This window comes from Schistocerca cancellata, chromosome 10, assembly GCF_023864275.1.
Source record: "Schistocerca cancellata isolate TAMUIC-IGC-003103 chromosome 10, iqSchCanc2.1, whole genome shotgun sequence".
NCBI classification, from domain to species: Eukaryota; Metazoa; Arthropoda; class Insecta; order Orthoptera; family Acrididae; genus Schistocerca; species Schistocerca cancellata.
In genome coordinates, this window is record NC_064635.1 from 209,545,340 (window position 1) to 209,561,258 (window position 15,919).

At 41.9% G+C, this 15,919-nt stretch overlaps 1 protein-coding gene across 2 annotated transcripts in view; it reads right to left on the bottom strand.

Annotated features, from left to right (window-relative positions):
* Positions 1 to 311: 311 nt before the first annotated feature.
* The window catches only part of LOC126106644 (acid phosphatase type 7-like), a 198,895-nt gene continuing 183,287 nt past the window's right edge, over positions 312 to 15,919 (bottom strand). For both annotated transcript variants that reach the window (XM_049913001.1, XM_049913000.1), the window contains exon 10: positions 312 to 1,282. In XM_049913001.1, the coding sequence (XP_049768958.1) occupies positions 1,211 to 1,282 (72 nt within the window). In that variant the 3' untranslated portion in view covers positions 312 to 1,210. The remainder of the gene's footprint in view (positions 1,283 to 15,919) is intronic.

Consider the following 15,919-nt stretch of genomic DNA (forward strand, 5'->3'; position numbering starts at 1 on the left):
AGCGCTTTTGTTTGGTAAGTCTCATGATCTTTCTTTTTAGATATAAGTTACTTGTATTTGTATGTTAAAACTGCAGGTTTTGCTTATACCCTTTTTTTAAACCAGGTTTTTAAAAATGACCTTGATAATCTGATATATTTGATAATCCAGCATTAACAGAGCACCAAACATAACAGATCATCACAGTCATGCTGTATTAGGAACTGTTGCTTGTGTAACACTTCCCCTTCTTATTCACAGGCATGCAATTTATGTAAATTGGGCTACAGATTTTTAATTACATAAGGGGTAATCAAAAATGAAATACTTCAAACACTGAAATACATTTAATTTTATAGATTAAAGTCTATTACAAGAGTACAAATTAACAATGAAGGGGAACTAGAGTGGTGTCGATAAATTAACATGAATATGTTTATATGGCAATTTGTAGTTAAAATAGTAAACTTAATTACAAAAATAAATGACAATATCTATTATATAACAAAATATCACACTTCCATTTCAGTATCACATGTAATAACATCACAGACCTTTACACAAATAATTAACAATAATCAATGCTACTGGTATTTTAATAATCACTGTCATTTCTAAACAGAGAACTTAAACAATTTGTATCTGGATAATTTTCTCTAACTGAGTTTGATATGCTGGTACTAAATATTCAGGTTATTATGAGTTATGGTTTTCAATAATAACAATAATAATAATAATAATAATAATAATAACAATAATAATATCTATAGCCTGAACAAAATGATGATGATAGGTATAGAATTTCACACACAGTACATAGATGGGAAAACACCAATATGTAAGTTGGAACTAGAAACATCAATTTTCTACTTCAGACTCTAACATTAATTTTTAATAGCAGTAACTGGAAAGAAATGGTGCAGCAATTGACATTACTAATTTAATTACTTGATAGCATATCCTGTCTCCACAAACCTACAGTACACACGCAAACCTTAAATTTACATAATTGTATATCCTATGATTGAATAAAACAGACTTGTACTGATATCACATAACTTCCACAGAAAGAACATGTATTCACAGCAATTAAACTGCCATCACAATAACATATATATGACTGCACCTTTCTCATAGGAATTTGACATACATTTAATAATTAAATACACACACAAAGATGTTACGTTTTAACATAAAATTGGCACCAATGAAATAATTTTTTCAATTATCTTCAAATGACGCTGTACTCGTAAGCCCTGTGCTCATCTTTCATAATCCAAAAACTGTCAATAACTTGACCACCCTGTGAAAAAAGGAAACAAATGTCACACCTTGAAGCAATATGACTGAACACAAGATAGTGCTACAAGTTGTTAATGACAAAAAATGACTTTTTAACTACTCAACAGGTTTTCTGCAGGTTTCATTGTCAGTAGTTTCCTAGTAGAGAGAAAAAATTTGAGTGATAAAATGGAAAAGGCTTCCTTTTGACAAACTCCTTTCATTATTGTTGCACAGTAGAATAGTAAGCAAGTAAAGAATTTTTTTTTTTTTGTTAGAAACTGTCAGACATCGCTAAGTGGGGAACATCTGTTGGATATGACGGTGTCATAAATGAGTGTCAACACTGGAGCCTGAAGTAGAAGGAAGCTGGAAGCTTGTTTCATGAGATTGTGAGAGAAGCCAAGAACTGATTCAGCACTTTGATAACAGTACAGAGTAGACAGAATGCTCTCCTGCAACGAACCTAAATGTATTAACTTCATCTAGAGGTGTCACAATATAGCCTTTCAGGTTGTAAACTTCGCATAACGAAACATTGTGAAACCCTAAAGTTAAACAGTAGAGCACATGCGAGTGCTGACAGGCTCAGAATGAGAGCACACTCGACTACGAAGTCTTTTGCGACTGAGTCCTCGCATAAAAAGTTCTCTGTTTACCTGCCGCATCAAATTTGGATAAAACCACGAGCTTTCAATGACTACCTCCGTCATCTTCGTTAGGGGTAAAACTGATTGTCGTGGACCGGTGAGGCTTCCGCTTGTATAAGCAGTGGACGGCTTCTCATTCGCAGGATGACGTTACAGTGAAAACGGCGCGTACGGAGGTGGTGGCCTCTATGTCCGTAGATTTTGATTGCGCGCTTTATCCAGCATTGCTTGCAGCGCCCTCCATCGCAACAGGCAGAGAACTGCGAGGAATGTAAGAAGTCTCCCTCTGCGCTCTTTCTGAATCAACTGCACGCTTCCATGCATTGCTGAGTGCATATCCAGAGTCTGTTGAAATTATTATCACAGTCTAATTTCAACTGGTTCCCTGATGACAGAGTCCCAATAGTTTGAAGTGTGAGCAAGTATTCTTGTTTCATCGAATAAAATCTTATTTTTATTTAACAAACAGTGCCCAGCCACAGCCGATTTCTCTAGATACCTGCATTTCAGGTGACGCCGATATTCCACACAGCTATCGGCAACAGTTCTTATAGACTGGCCCACGTAATTTTTGCCACACTCACAAGGAATGCTGTAAATTCCCAGTACTCGCAGGTCGAGATTATCTTTCACTTGTAGTAACATTACCTTACTCTTCCTGTGTGCCCGGAAGACTGGTCTGATTCCCTGCCGGCTCAGGACTCTACCTATCTTGCTGATCATTGCACTGCAGAATGGTAGCCGCGCGATGTGTTGGTCCTCTTGATCTATTCGAACCGAGTCCTTCGTAGGTTTCTTCACCAGAGTAGATCTGATATCACGATCAGAATATCCATTTTTTCTGAATACCGTCGTCAGATGGTTAATCTCGGAGGTGAGATGATCCTTGCCCAAAATAGTCCTTGCTCTGTGTACCAAGGTATTCAGCATAGCTCTCTTCTGAGACTGGGTGGTGAAAACTATGTGCGTTTAGATATAAATCTGTATGCGTCTGTTTTCTGTACACAGAATTTTCGAGACATCCATCTGATTTTCGCTCCATCAGCACATCTAAGAAGGGTAACTTGCCATCCTTCTCCACCTCCACTGTAAATCTTATGTTCTGGTGTATACCATTAAAATGATGAACAAACTGTTGCAGTGCCTGATTGCTATGTGGCCAGGTTAAAAATGTATCGTCAACATACCTGAAGAAGCAGGATAGACATAAGGGAACACTATTAAACGCTCGTTCTTCGAAATCCTCCATGAAAAGGTTAGCTATTGCCGGTGACAGTGCGAGCCCATGGTTGTTCTGTCAGTCATTTCATAATATTTTCCGCCATACAAAAAATAGGTGGTAATCAAAGTGTGTCGAAATAACTTCAGTATTTCAGGAGAAAAATGAGCAGCCAACAGTTTTAACGTATCTTCCAACGGTACCTTTGTAAACAAAGAAAGGGACCACATCTAGGCTGATCATGATGTCACTCTGACCCATCCTCATCTGCTTTATGAAAGTCAACAAACATTTTGGAGTTATTAATATGATGGCAACAGTGGCCGACTGTAGGTGCTAATAATTTGTTCAAGTATTTTGCCAACCGATATGTAGGAGACGCAATAGCACTAACAATAGGTCTCAACGGGACCCCATCCTTCTGTACCTTGGGTAGACCGTATATCCTGGGTGGCCTTGGTGCTCTTGGTCTTAGATTCTTGACTAGTTCTTCAGTAGCTCCCCTGTCTTCGTGCTAAGTGCTGTGGAATCCCATTTAAGAATCCGGTACATGGTATCTTCCAATAATAGGGCCATTTTCTTATGATGATCTGATAATCGGTAGCACTGAGGATATCTGTGGCATTCCATTTGTCGGTTGGTAGCACAACTAATCCTTCATCCTTCCCCAAAGATATCAATGCCAGTTTCTCCACTCTGCTTACACTGGACTTAGGAGGCTTGGCTGTTGCTAAAATCCGACTAGTGGCGACCCGTGAAAGATAATCTCGGCCCAAGAGTACTGGGAATTTACAGCATTCCTTGTAGTGTGGCAAAAATTATGTGGGCTAGTCTATAAGAACTGTTGCCAATCGCTGTGTGGAACATCAGCGTCACCTGAAACACAGGTATCTAGAGAAATCAGCGGTGGCTGAGCACAGTTTGCTAAATAAACATAAGATTTTATTCGATGAAACACGAATACTAGCTCACACTTCAAACTATTGAGACTGTCATCAGGGAAGCAATTGAAATTAGACTATGTGAAAATAATTTCAACAGAGACTCTGGATATGCACTCAGTAATGCACGGAAGCGCGCAGAGGGAGACTTCTTGCATTCCTCACAGTTCTCCACCTGTCGTGATGGATGGCGCTGCAAGCAATGCTGGATAAAGCACGCAAACAAAATCTATGGACATAGAGGCCACCACCGTTTTCTCCATGACGTCATCCAGCCAATGAGAAGCCGTCTGCTGCTCATAAAAGCAGAAGCCTCCCCGGACCACGACAATCAGTTTTACCCCTGATGAAGATGACGGAGGTAGGCATCAAAAGCTTGGGAATTTATCCAAATTTGACGCAGCAAGTAAACCAAGAATACTGTCAGGAAAGAGTTAGTAGTCATATTAGTTTCCTCTATGGGGAGGATGTTGTCGTGACAAGGAAGTTGTACCAAATTTTGCAGTTGTCAAACATCACATCCGAACTGCTGCAGTGAATAGAATTTTCCAGAAGACAAGTCATGCGATCATCAGGGAGAGGATACATCATACAAGGTATGAACTGGATGCCATTGCTCACTCCTTATACAGTTGCCATCTGTTTTTGTCTGCAGTTTTGTCACATTGGAACTGGGAATGGGTAGACATGACCCTGGCTGCGCATCAGCAAGCTAATTTAAGCAAGACTACAGAAAAAAAAAAAAAAAAAAAAAAAAGGCTGATAAATTTGTGCCCCTTAACCGTGGAGAAGGAATTTCTGGATCCACGGACGCACATCACTCTTATCAACTTCTCCAACAAAGAAACTGACGACGCTCTATCTCGGTTCTCAGTAAGGGATTGAACTTTTCTCCAGCTCCACAAAAGCTACCAGTGGCCGAGATTATCAGTGGAGTAAAACAAGGGGTTCGGCACCTTCCTGAAGAGGCAGCAGATGAGGTAAGGCTTGCCACTAGTCAGATTTTAGCAACAAGCAAGCCTCTTAAGTCCAATGTAAGCAGAGTGGAGAAACTGGCATTGAAATCTTTGTGGAAGGATGAAGAGTTAGTTGTGCTACCAGCCGACAAAAGGAATGCCACAGTTATCCTCAATCCTACCGATTATCATAAGAAAGTGGCCCTATTATTGGAAGATACCATGTACCAGATTCTTAAACGGGATCCCACAACAGGACTTAGTTTTTCAGTAGCTCCCCCGTCTTTCTGCTCTGTCCTCCCAGAAGAACTAGTCAAGAATCTACGACCAAGAGCACTGAGGCCACCGGGGCAGAGAGGGGAGGGGGCACCCAGGATATACGGTCTACCCAAGGTACAGAAGGATGGGGTCCCGTTGCGACCTATTGTTTGTGCTATTGGGTCTCCTACATATCGGTTGGCAAAATACTTAACCAAATTATTAGCACCTATAGTCAGCCACTGTAACCATCATATTAATAACTCAAAAATGTTTTTTGACATCATAAAACAGATGAGGATAAGTCCAAATGACATCACAATCAGCCTAGATGTGGTCTCTCTGTTTACAATGGTACCGGTGGAAGATACATTAAAACTGTTGGCTGCTCATTTTTCTCCTGAAATACTGAAGTTATTTCGACACACTTTGATGACCACCTATTTTTTGAATGGTGGAAAATATTATGAAATGACTGACAGAACAGCCACGGGTTCGCCACTGTCACCGGCCACAGCTTACTTTTTCGTGGAGGATTTCAAAGAACGAGCGTCAAACAGTGTTCCCTTACATCTGTTCTGCTTCTTCAGGTATGTTGACGATACATTTTTGATCTGGCCACACGGCAATGAGGCACTGCAGCAGTTTGTTGACCATTTGAATGGTATACACCAGAACATAAGATTTACAGTGGGGGTGGAGAAGGACGGGAAGTTACCCTTCTCAGATGTGCCGGTGGAGTAAAAATCAGATTGACGTGTCTGACATTCTGTGTACAGAAAACCAGAAAACCGACACATACAGATTTATATCTAAATGAACATAATTTTCAACCCAGCTCAGAAGTGAGCTATGCCGAATACCTTGGTACACAGAGCAAGGACTATTTTGGACAAGGATCATTTCGCCTCAGAGATTAACTATCTGACGACGGTATTCAGAAAAAATGGATATTCTGATCATTATATCAGATCTACTCTGGCGAAGAAACCCACGAAGGACACTGTTCGAACAGATCAAGAGGACCGACACATCGCGTGGCTACCATTTGACGGGCAAGTGAACCGCGAACTTTTTATTGCGAGGGCAAACTTGGTCACCAGGAACAGAGAGAGAGAGAGAGAGAGAGAGAGAGAGAGAGAGAGAGAGAGAGAGAGAGAGGTGGAGGGCAGAGGATCATGTCATCACCTTCTGTAAAACCTCTGTCGTTCTGAAATCGAGCAGTTCCGTATGCATCATAGGTATTAATGGAAGACCAGCTGTGTTAAGCTGCAGGATACTCTGGTGAATTTAAAAATTGCCTACACACTGCTGCCAACTTGTAATCTACTGCTACATGTCCACAGCTGTCAGGCTGCGGAGGGTACTTCCGATGTGCGAGCCACAGGCCTGCCGGTCGTAACAGTGACCGACCGAGGGTGGGGTCCGAGCCGACCTTCCGCGGACGGACAGTCCATCTGCCCGCCTGCGAGCCGTTCGACTCGGGCGGAGGGCACGTGCTTGCCACTACTGGGTCGGTACGAATACCGCATTACCGGCAACGTTCCGTGACTGCCACTCTGCCAGCCGGCATCGCCGGCGGGTCTTCTGCCTCCGCGACAACAAATTACTGGGCTACGGTACGGAATCTAGCCCGAGTGCATCTTCACTTATTTGAGAGTGTCGACGTTCCGACAGACGTCCACAGTCCCGCCAGGCTGCGGAGAGTCCGGACTGCCGCACCCTCGTACGGGCCGTGCCGCACCCTCGTACGGGCCGTGCCGCCGACCGCAGGGAATGCGCGCCAGGGCACGCAGTCGGCAACTCGCTCGCCGGGCGCCGGAACGTCACATCGCACTTTCGAGAGGTACGGACTCGCAGATTCGACTGTACGGTAAATTACGGTAAAAAGGGAAGGTGAATACAGAGTGAAACTACTTGCACAAACAAAAAAAGAAAGTAAGATGACAGAACCTTTTCTGTCATCTTACTTTCTCTTTTTGTTTGTGCAAGTGTGTTCACCTTCTCTTTTTACCGTAATCTACCGTACACTTTTATCCCGCCTACATATACCCGATAATACGTAACTTACTTCCGAACTCACAGATTCGGTACAATTGCTACTAGGCAGTGCCGGGAAGAAGCCCGAGGGATTATAAAACTCTCACCGATAATTGAACGGAGTTTCATTAGTGCCCCGGTGCTCCAGAGGATCCCTCGTCACCGCCCTTTGCTCGACCTCATGAAAATACGGCCCCCGCTCGAGTCTTAACATTGATATCGTAACATTACTGTAAACAGTGATTCGGGGACACTACACTTTTGTCATAATACGTTTATGACACGCCGTGTTATGCCGGCAGAAATTGCGGTCCTACACGTCTGGCACCTGAGGTGCCAACATTGGGTGTGAGCCACTGTTGACAAGCCTCACCCGTACATTAGCAGCCGTCGCCATCTGTCATTGTGTGGTGCAGAGTGTGACCGATTTATGTCAGCCTGTTTTCTTTTTCTTTTGTTCTGCGGCAGCACTGGGCCAGAAGGATCTTTAAAGTGACGTAGCACAGGCCCCCAGCATCTGCAGACCTATCACAACTAAGATGTAACTACAGGGAAGAATATTTAGGCCCGACTAGGCACCAGTTTTGTAATTCGTCAGGGCACGAGTTACTGTGTACTGAGCCATACCAGTAATGTGTAAAAGTTACACGTGATTTAGCCACGAATCATGACAGTTTGCTGGGCTATAATACAGAGAAAACCATAGTTCAGTTGTTTTTGCGTATTTATATTGTCTGTTTAAAGAGACCCCACTTCTTCTGAAGTGTAGTTCAAAATGGAGGTTACACAAGACCAGAAATGCATTTAGTAACTGAATGAAGCCATTAACATTTTGAAAACGCACGTAGCTGCATTACTCCATGACGCAATTATTTAACAACAGAAAAAGAAATTATAGCTGTTATTTACATCTAGATCTACATCTACATATATACTCCGCAAGCCACCCAACGGTGTGTGGCGGAGGGCACTTTATGTGCCACTGTCATTACCTCCCTTTCCTGTTCAACACACCTATGGTTCGCGGGAAGAACAACTGCCAGAAAGCCTCCGTGCTCAAATCTCTCTAATTTTACATTCGTGATCTCCTCGGGAGGTATAAGTAGGGGGAAGCAATATATTCGATACGTCATCCAGAAATGAACCCTCTCGAAACCTGGACAGCAAGCTACACAGCGATGCAGAGCGCCTCTCTTGAAGAGTCTGCCACTTGAGTTTGCTATACATCTCCGTAACGCTATCACGCTTACTAAATAACCCTGTGACTAAAAGCACTGCTCTTGTTTGGATCTTCTCTATCTCCTGTCAACCCGACCTGGTACGAATCCTACACTGATGAGCAATACTCAAGTATAGGCCGAATAAGTGTTTTGTAAGCCACCTCCTTTGTTGATGGACTACATTTTCTAAGGACTCTCCAAATGAATCTCAAACTGGCACATGCCTTACCAACAATTTTATCTGATCATTCCACTTCAAATCGTTCCATACGCATACTCCCAGATATTTTACAGAAGTAACTGCTACCAGTGTTTATTCTGCTATCGTATAATCATACAATAAAGGATCCTTCTTTCTATGTATTCGCAATATATTAAATTTGTCTATGTTAAGGGTCAGTTGCCACTCCCTGCACCAAGTGCCTATCCGCTGCAGATCTTCCGGCATTTCGCTGCAATTTTTAAGGCTGCAACTTCTCTGTATACTACAGCATCATTCGCGAAAAGCCGCATGGAACTTCTGACACTATCTACTAGGTCATTTATATATATTTTGAAAAGCAATTGTCCCATAACACTACCCTGTGGTATGCCAGTATGTCTGTAGACGTCTCTCCATTGAGAGCAACATGCTGTGCTCTGTTTGCTAAAAACTCTTCATCAATCCAGCCACACAGCTGGTCTGATATTCCATAGGCTCGTACTTTGTTTATCAGGCGACAGTTTTGAAATGTATCGAACGCCTTCCAGAAGTCAAGGAAAATGGCATCTACCTGGGAGCCTGTATCTAATATTTTCTGGGTCTCGTGAACAAATAAAGCAAGAGTAGATTCTGAGTTGCCAGAAATTACATGATACGCGAGCAAAAAACATGTTCTAAAATTCTACAACAGATCAATGTCAGAGGTATAGGCCTGAAGTTTTGTGCATCTGCTCGACGACCCTTCTTGAAAACTGGGACTACCTGTGCTCTTTTCCAATTATTTGGAACCTTCTGTTCCTCCAGAGACTTGCGGTACACGGCTGTTAGAAGGGGGGCAAGTTCTTTTGCGTACTCTGTGTAGAATCGAATTGGTATCCCGTCAGGTCCAGCGGACTTTCCTCTGTTGAGTGATTTCAGTTGCTTTTCTACTCCTTGGTCACTTATTTCGATGTCAGCCATTTTTTCAGTCGTGCAAGGATTTAGAGAATGAACTGCAGTGCGATCTTCCTTTGTGAAACAGCTTCGGAAAAAGGTGTTTAGTATTTCAGCTTTACACGTGTCATCCTCTTGTTTCAATGCCATTATCATCCCACAGTGTCTGGATATGCTGTTTCGACCCACTTACTGATTTAACGTAAGGCCAGAACTTCCTAGGATTTTCTGTCAAGTCGGTACATAGAATTTTACTTTCGAATTCACTGAACGCTTCATGCATAGCCCTCCTTACGCTAACTTTGACATCGTTTAGCTTCTGTTTGTGTGAGAGGTTTTGGCTGCATTTAAATTGGCAGTGAAGCTCTCTTTGCTTTCGCAGTAGTTTCCTTACTTTGTTGTTCAACCACGGTGGGTTTTTCCATCCCTCACAGTTTTACTCACCACGTACCGGTCCAAAACGTATTTTACGATTGCCTCTAACTTTTTCCATAAACACTCAACATTATCAGTGTCGGAACAGAAATTTTCTGTTTTGATCTGTTAGATAGTCTGAAATCTGCCTCCTATTAGTCTTGCTAAACAGATAAACCTTCCTCTCTTTTTTTTATATTCCTATTAACTTCCATATTCAGGGATTCTGCAACGGCCTTATGATCACTGATTCCCTGTTCTGCACATACAGAGTCGAAAAGTTCAGGTCTGTTTGTTATCAGTAGATCCAAGATGTTATCTCCACGAGTCGGTTCTCTGTTTAATTGCTCGAGGTAATTTTCGGATAGTGCACTCAGTATAATGTCACTCGATGCTCTGTCCCTACCACCTGTCATAAACATCTGAGTGTCTCGGTCTATATCTGGTAAATTGAAATCTCCACCTAAGACTATAACATGCTGAGGAAATTTATGTGAAATGTATTCCAGATTCTCTCTCAGTTGTTCTGCCACTAATGCTGCCGAGTCGGGAGGTCAGTAAAAGGAGCCAATTATTAACCTAACTCTGTTGTTGAGTATAACCTCCACCCATAATAATTCACAGGAACTATCCACTTCTGTTTCACTACTAACAGCGACAAACACGCCATCACTGGTTGCATGCAATCTATCCTTTCTAAACACCGTCTGTGCCTTTGTAAAAATTTTGGCAGAATTTACCTCTGGCTTAACCAGCTTTCCGTACCTATAACGATTTCAGCTTTGGTGCTTTCTATCAGTGCTTGAAGTTCCAGTACCAATGCAGCTTCGACAGTTTACAATTACAATACCGATTGCTGCTCGGTCCCTGCATGTCCTGACTTTGCGCCACACCCTTTGAGGCTGTTTCCCTTTCTGTACTTGCCCGAGGCCATCTAACCTAAAAAACTGCCCAGTCCACGTCACACAGCCCCTGCTACCCGTGTAGCCGACTGCTGGGTATTTGTGGTGTTACCTGCATTTGCTGTTATTTGTATGGACAAATATTTAAGGTAGTTATTGATCATGTTTCCCTCAAGTGGCTATTTGGATTTAAAGACCCTTTCAGTTGATTAACATGATGGGCATCTAAATTAAGCAAGTTTAATTATGAGGTGGTGCATAAACCTGGGAAAGTGCAGCCATATTAAGTAGAAAAATGGGACCTCTGCAAACACTAGGCAAAAGCTTGTCAGAAGGGCAGAAAGCACAAGCAGCAGACATGGATTTTTGTGCTTTTACATCAAAGCCACAGTTTGTACTTTTGTACAGCAAACTTTCCTGTGTCAGAAAGTGCACATCACACATAGTAGTTCTTGCATCATTTAGAAACAAAGTGTTGCAACAAACTCACGATCATTTGTCGGTGGGTCACGGAGAACGTAGAATGACAGATAGATGCTTAAGAGAAAAGTTTTGGTGGAGAAACAGAAAGCAAGATTATGACTAGTATGTGAAAGATTGCACCGTGTGTGCAAAGAGCAGATTTGAGCCATCAACACATGCCACTGCAAAGATCACCAGAAATGATAAAACCTTTTGAAATGCTCGGTTTAGATATTTGTGGACCTTGTAATAGGACAACAGCTGGTAAAAATTATAGTCTAATGAGAGAGAATTTTTCGCAGTTCACAGCAATGATAGCAATTGCACACCAGTGAGCAAGTGCACTCACAAATGCAATGGTTGATAATTGGATACTAAAATATGGTATTCTTGATCCTATGACAACAGATCAGGCTACAAATGTTATGTCAGACCATCTGAAGCAGTTGTGTTGTCTGCTTAGTATCTGAAAACTTCACACTAGTTGTTTCCATTCACAAGCACACGGTCATATCGAATCTGTTCAATACACGATTTCAAAGATGTTGACGCATTAGCGAACAGTCAATATGACAGTTGAGACGCGTAACTGCAATATGATGTCCCAACAAATAACTCAAATGTAAAAGGAGTACAGGTCTTTCACCATACGAGGTTGTATACAATAGAAAGATGCCATCTCCTTTCAGATTCTGAAGCCTAAACTACGTGCTAACGAGGAGTCAGTGAATAGGTTCAAAAATGGATACAGGAGTTAGGCAGAAGGTCAAACAAGTGAAAACAAAAGCGCTTTACTGTCAAGAAAAGACAGGTCAAAGTACAGGGATACTGCCACAATATCGAGGTGGTCAGTGGGTTTTGGTAACCGACCCTCACACAGCAGGGCCCATACCAAGTGATGGAGATGACATCACCAATGAATGTGAAGGTACAGTTTCTGACGAAAACATCGACTATTCGTGTACGACGAGTCAGACCCTTCAGTGGAGCAGAAGATGCTTGCCGCCAATTCCAAAACCACAAATGATACAGAATAAAAACTCTAGGAAGGCACAGAAGCCAGTGGTTAAAACTCTTCAGGATTCACATAGCACACCGTATGTGTTAACACCATGTGTTCGGTTTCCTTTTGTCAACTGTGCAAATTTTTTGTTTCAATTTATATTGTTTTGTTTTGGGGTGTTAAGCTGCAGTTTATATTAGATAGTTTAATGAGTTCATATTGAGTAGTATTCAGTAGTATTTTGTTGTGCACTGAAACTTTTGGAAAGGAGGGGGAATAACGAGATATTCCTTCCTCTCAAGCAGGGAGGCAGCACAGGCAGCCAAGAAGAAATGGTAATTTTGCTGCTCTTAAACCTCATATAGAGGGGACTAAGAGCTAAATTAGAGAACCAACCTAATTAATCTGGAGCTGTGTTCTCGAGACAACCTTTGGGTTAGCCAGTCATTGGTGAACACATGGTTTAAAGTGTGGAAAATGAGAATGATGTATGCAAGTTAGAAGACGCCTTTGGAGAATTGTAAAAAAAAGGCAAGGGAAAAATGAAATTCTAGTAGAAGGGAGAAGGAATACTGTACAGTGCAAATATCTTATAAGAAACTGAGGGAACAGTCGAATCATGTAATTGACCTGGTGCCAAGGACATTGATTTGAAGAAAGACAGGATGGATAAACGCAATTGTCAATCTTCTGAAGACAGTGTCTGGAACAGCAGACGATGAAAATACTCTAAATTTAAACAACATACAAGCAGCAGCGGATGTTATGAGTAGTAAGGTGGACAGAACAAATTGTACAGGAATTGGCAATGGGTCCAATGCAGTACACTAAAAGATCTATGCAGATTATAAATGAGGATCTTATAAGGGTGCAGAACCAACTGCAGGGGCACATAGTTGCAGCCAGACAGTTATGTATTTTGACAGATAATATCAATGGTGCAACATTGGAGACATGAACAATGGAGGAATTTGTTTTTCCATGCAATACAAGGGTAGCTAAGCGGTACACTATTGCCATGGCTGCAATTCTTAGCAGGACCCCGATAAGTGCAAAAGGATTTTATAACTGAGCCAAAGCATACAGCAAAACCAACTTAGGTCAGCTTAGCAGTATTTTGTCACATTAGCATTTGAAGCGGATGGAGTGCGACTACATGTGTCAATACGTTTTTTGGTCGTAGGCTTAAATGCCCAGTATCACTGTAATATTATACATCCTTACCTTGTGAAACGGAGCACAGCAGGAAAATGGGTACAAGTGTCCACTAGTCAAGTAATGATAATTTTAGAGAACAGTGAAACATAAGTGTTGATGTCCAGCGATGAGAATGGGATTGCTAGCAGGAGAGTAGTAGTCGGTTCAACCAGGGTGGTTCAGATTGACACACATGTATGCGAGGTACGAATGTTCCTGGGGAAATCCAAAGCAACAGAGTTGGTGACAGTGTTAAAACTCAAAGAATGTGTGTGACATGGATATATTTGTTATATACTCCAGAAATCATAATTCTGAATTACTATAAAAAATGAAAGCCATGGAGTATGTCTAAAATGGAATTAAAAAATAGTGGAATCTTAACAAATGGAAACCGTTGGCAATATAGCCAGAACAACATTTTACTTATTGGCAGAGAAAAACAGTAGCCGAGTTGACACATCCTTCATTGTTTTTGCCAGAGAAACAGAGATACTGCCAGTCCAAAATCTAATACACTCAACCCGGACACCCTTTTGTCAGTAGACCAACTAACAGCATCACAGAAGGGGCAGATTTCCTCTGAACAGATTTTACAACACATCCAAAAGTATTGGGGGGAGGGAAACAGCGTAATCACATTATAAACATAAGCATTTCAGCTACAAGTACTATAATGGTTCTGATCACCATTTGTGTAACTTAGATTTGCTATAAGGAAAAAAACTATACAACACCTGGAATTATCTGTGCACATGTTGAGCATTTCTCAGCATACAGGAAATACTACGGAGTAGTTAGAGTGAGTTATATGTCTAGGTACTAGGAACTAGGAATAAGGACCCAATTATGAACTAGAATTATGTTTTAAGGGGCATAAGATTTGCGAGATTGACTTCAATTTTTATAAAGGGATATCGCATGAAGGATAGATTAATACGACATGTAGACTAACAGGAAGGTGTGTAAATTTGGGACCAGTTTTATAAAGGATGGGGAATGTTGCACAGTAGAGCAGTAAGTCAGTGTAGGAATAAAATTTTGTAAAAAAACGGCCTAGAAGTCACTAAATGGGGCGCATCTGCCAGTTAAGCTACAGTGTCTTAACCAAAAGTCAACTCGGGAGACCCAAAGTACAAACAAGCTGGGAGCCAATTTCATCCGACTATGCAATAGGGAAGTCGAGAACAACCGATTCAGCAGTTTGACAACAAGGCGGAGCAGATAGAACGTCGCTGAATGCAGTAACTTCACCAGGAGATGTCTGAAGAATGTCTTTCAGGGTGCAAACTTCACATAAAGGAACATTTCTGAAATCCTGAAGTTAAATACTAGAGAAGCTGAGAGCACTGACAGGCTCAGACAATAAGAGTACTCACTGTCACCAATGTGGGGGATCATATCATCACCTGCTATAAAACCTCCACCCTCCTGAGGTCATTCTACGAGTGAGGCCATTCAGTCTGCATCACAAATACAGATAGAAGACCAGCTCTATTAAGTTTCATGATGCTCTGGTGAATTCAACAAGTGTCAAGCTGCCACCAACTTGGAGTCCACTGCTACAAGTCCAGGCACAGAGGGAACTTCTGATCTGCACGGTGCAGTCCTGCCAGTCACAACTGTGACTGACTGAGGATGGGGGGCTGGGCCGATCTACCACGGATGAAGAACCAATCTGCCCATCTGCAAGCTGTCCAACTCGGGCCATGGATGCCTGCATCACCACCTCCCTGGCCGTATGCTTGGATCGACACTCGGGATGTTCTTAGGGCCACTGTCGGGTCTTCTGCGTTCCTCAGCGGTCACTTACGTGTCACATTGAGTAGTGCAGGCTCAGCACAGTCACCATTAGGCAGCACTGAGAAGAAGTAGAGTGATTGTAAAGGTTTTGCCAATAAATTACTGTTAACTGAATGATGTTTCATTAGTGCTCCATTTTTCGCACAGTATCTACCTATACTGACAAATGTTCCGGCAGATTTATATCACTGTACATCACACAGTCTGTGAGATATGACATCATAAATGTTGAGAAACTGCCACAGCAGCACCATATTTTGTTTTACTACTTCTTAACTAAAGAATATATTCACAACACATTTCACAAACATATTAAAAGAGAAGTATATAAAACCATGGGCATATTCCAACACTTTAAATCAACTAATCAAGAACTTCCAGAGGTTTGTGATTAGGAACATTTACATTTTCTATTTGTTTGTTCTTCATAGCAAATCTCTGGAAGTTCTTGACCGATTG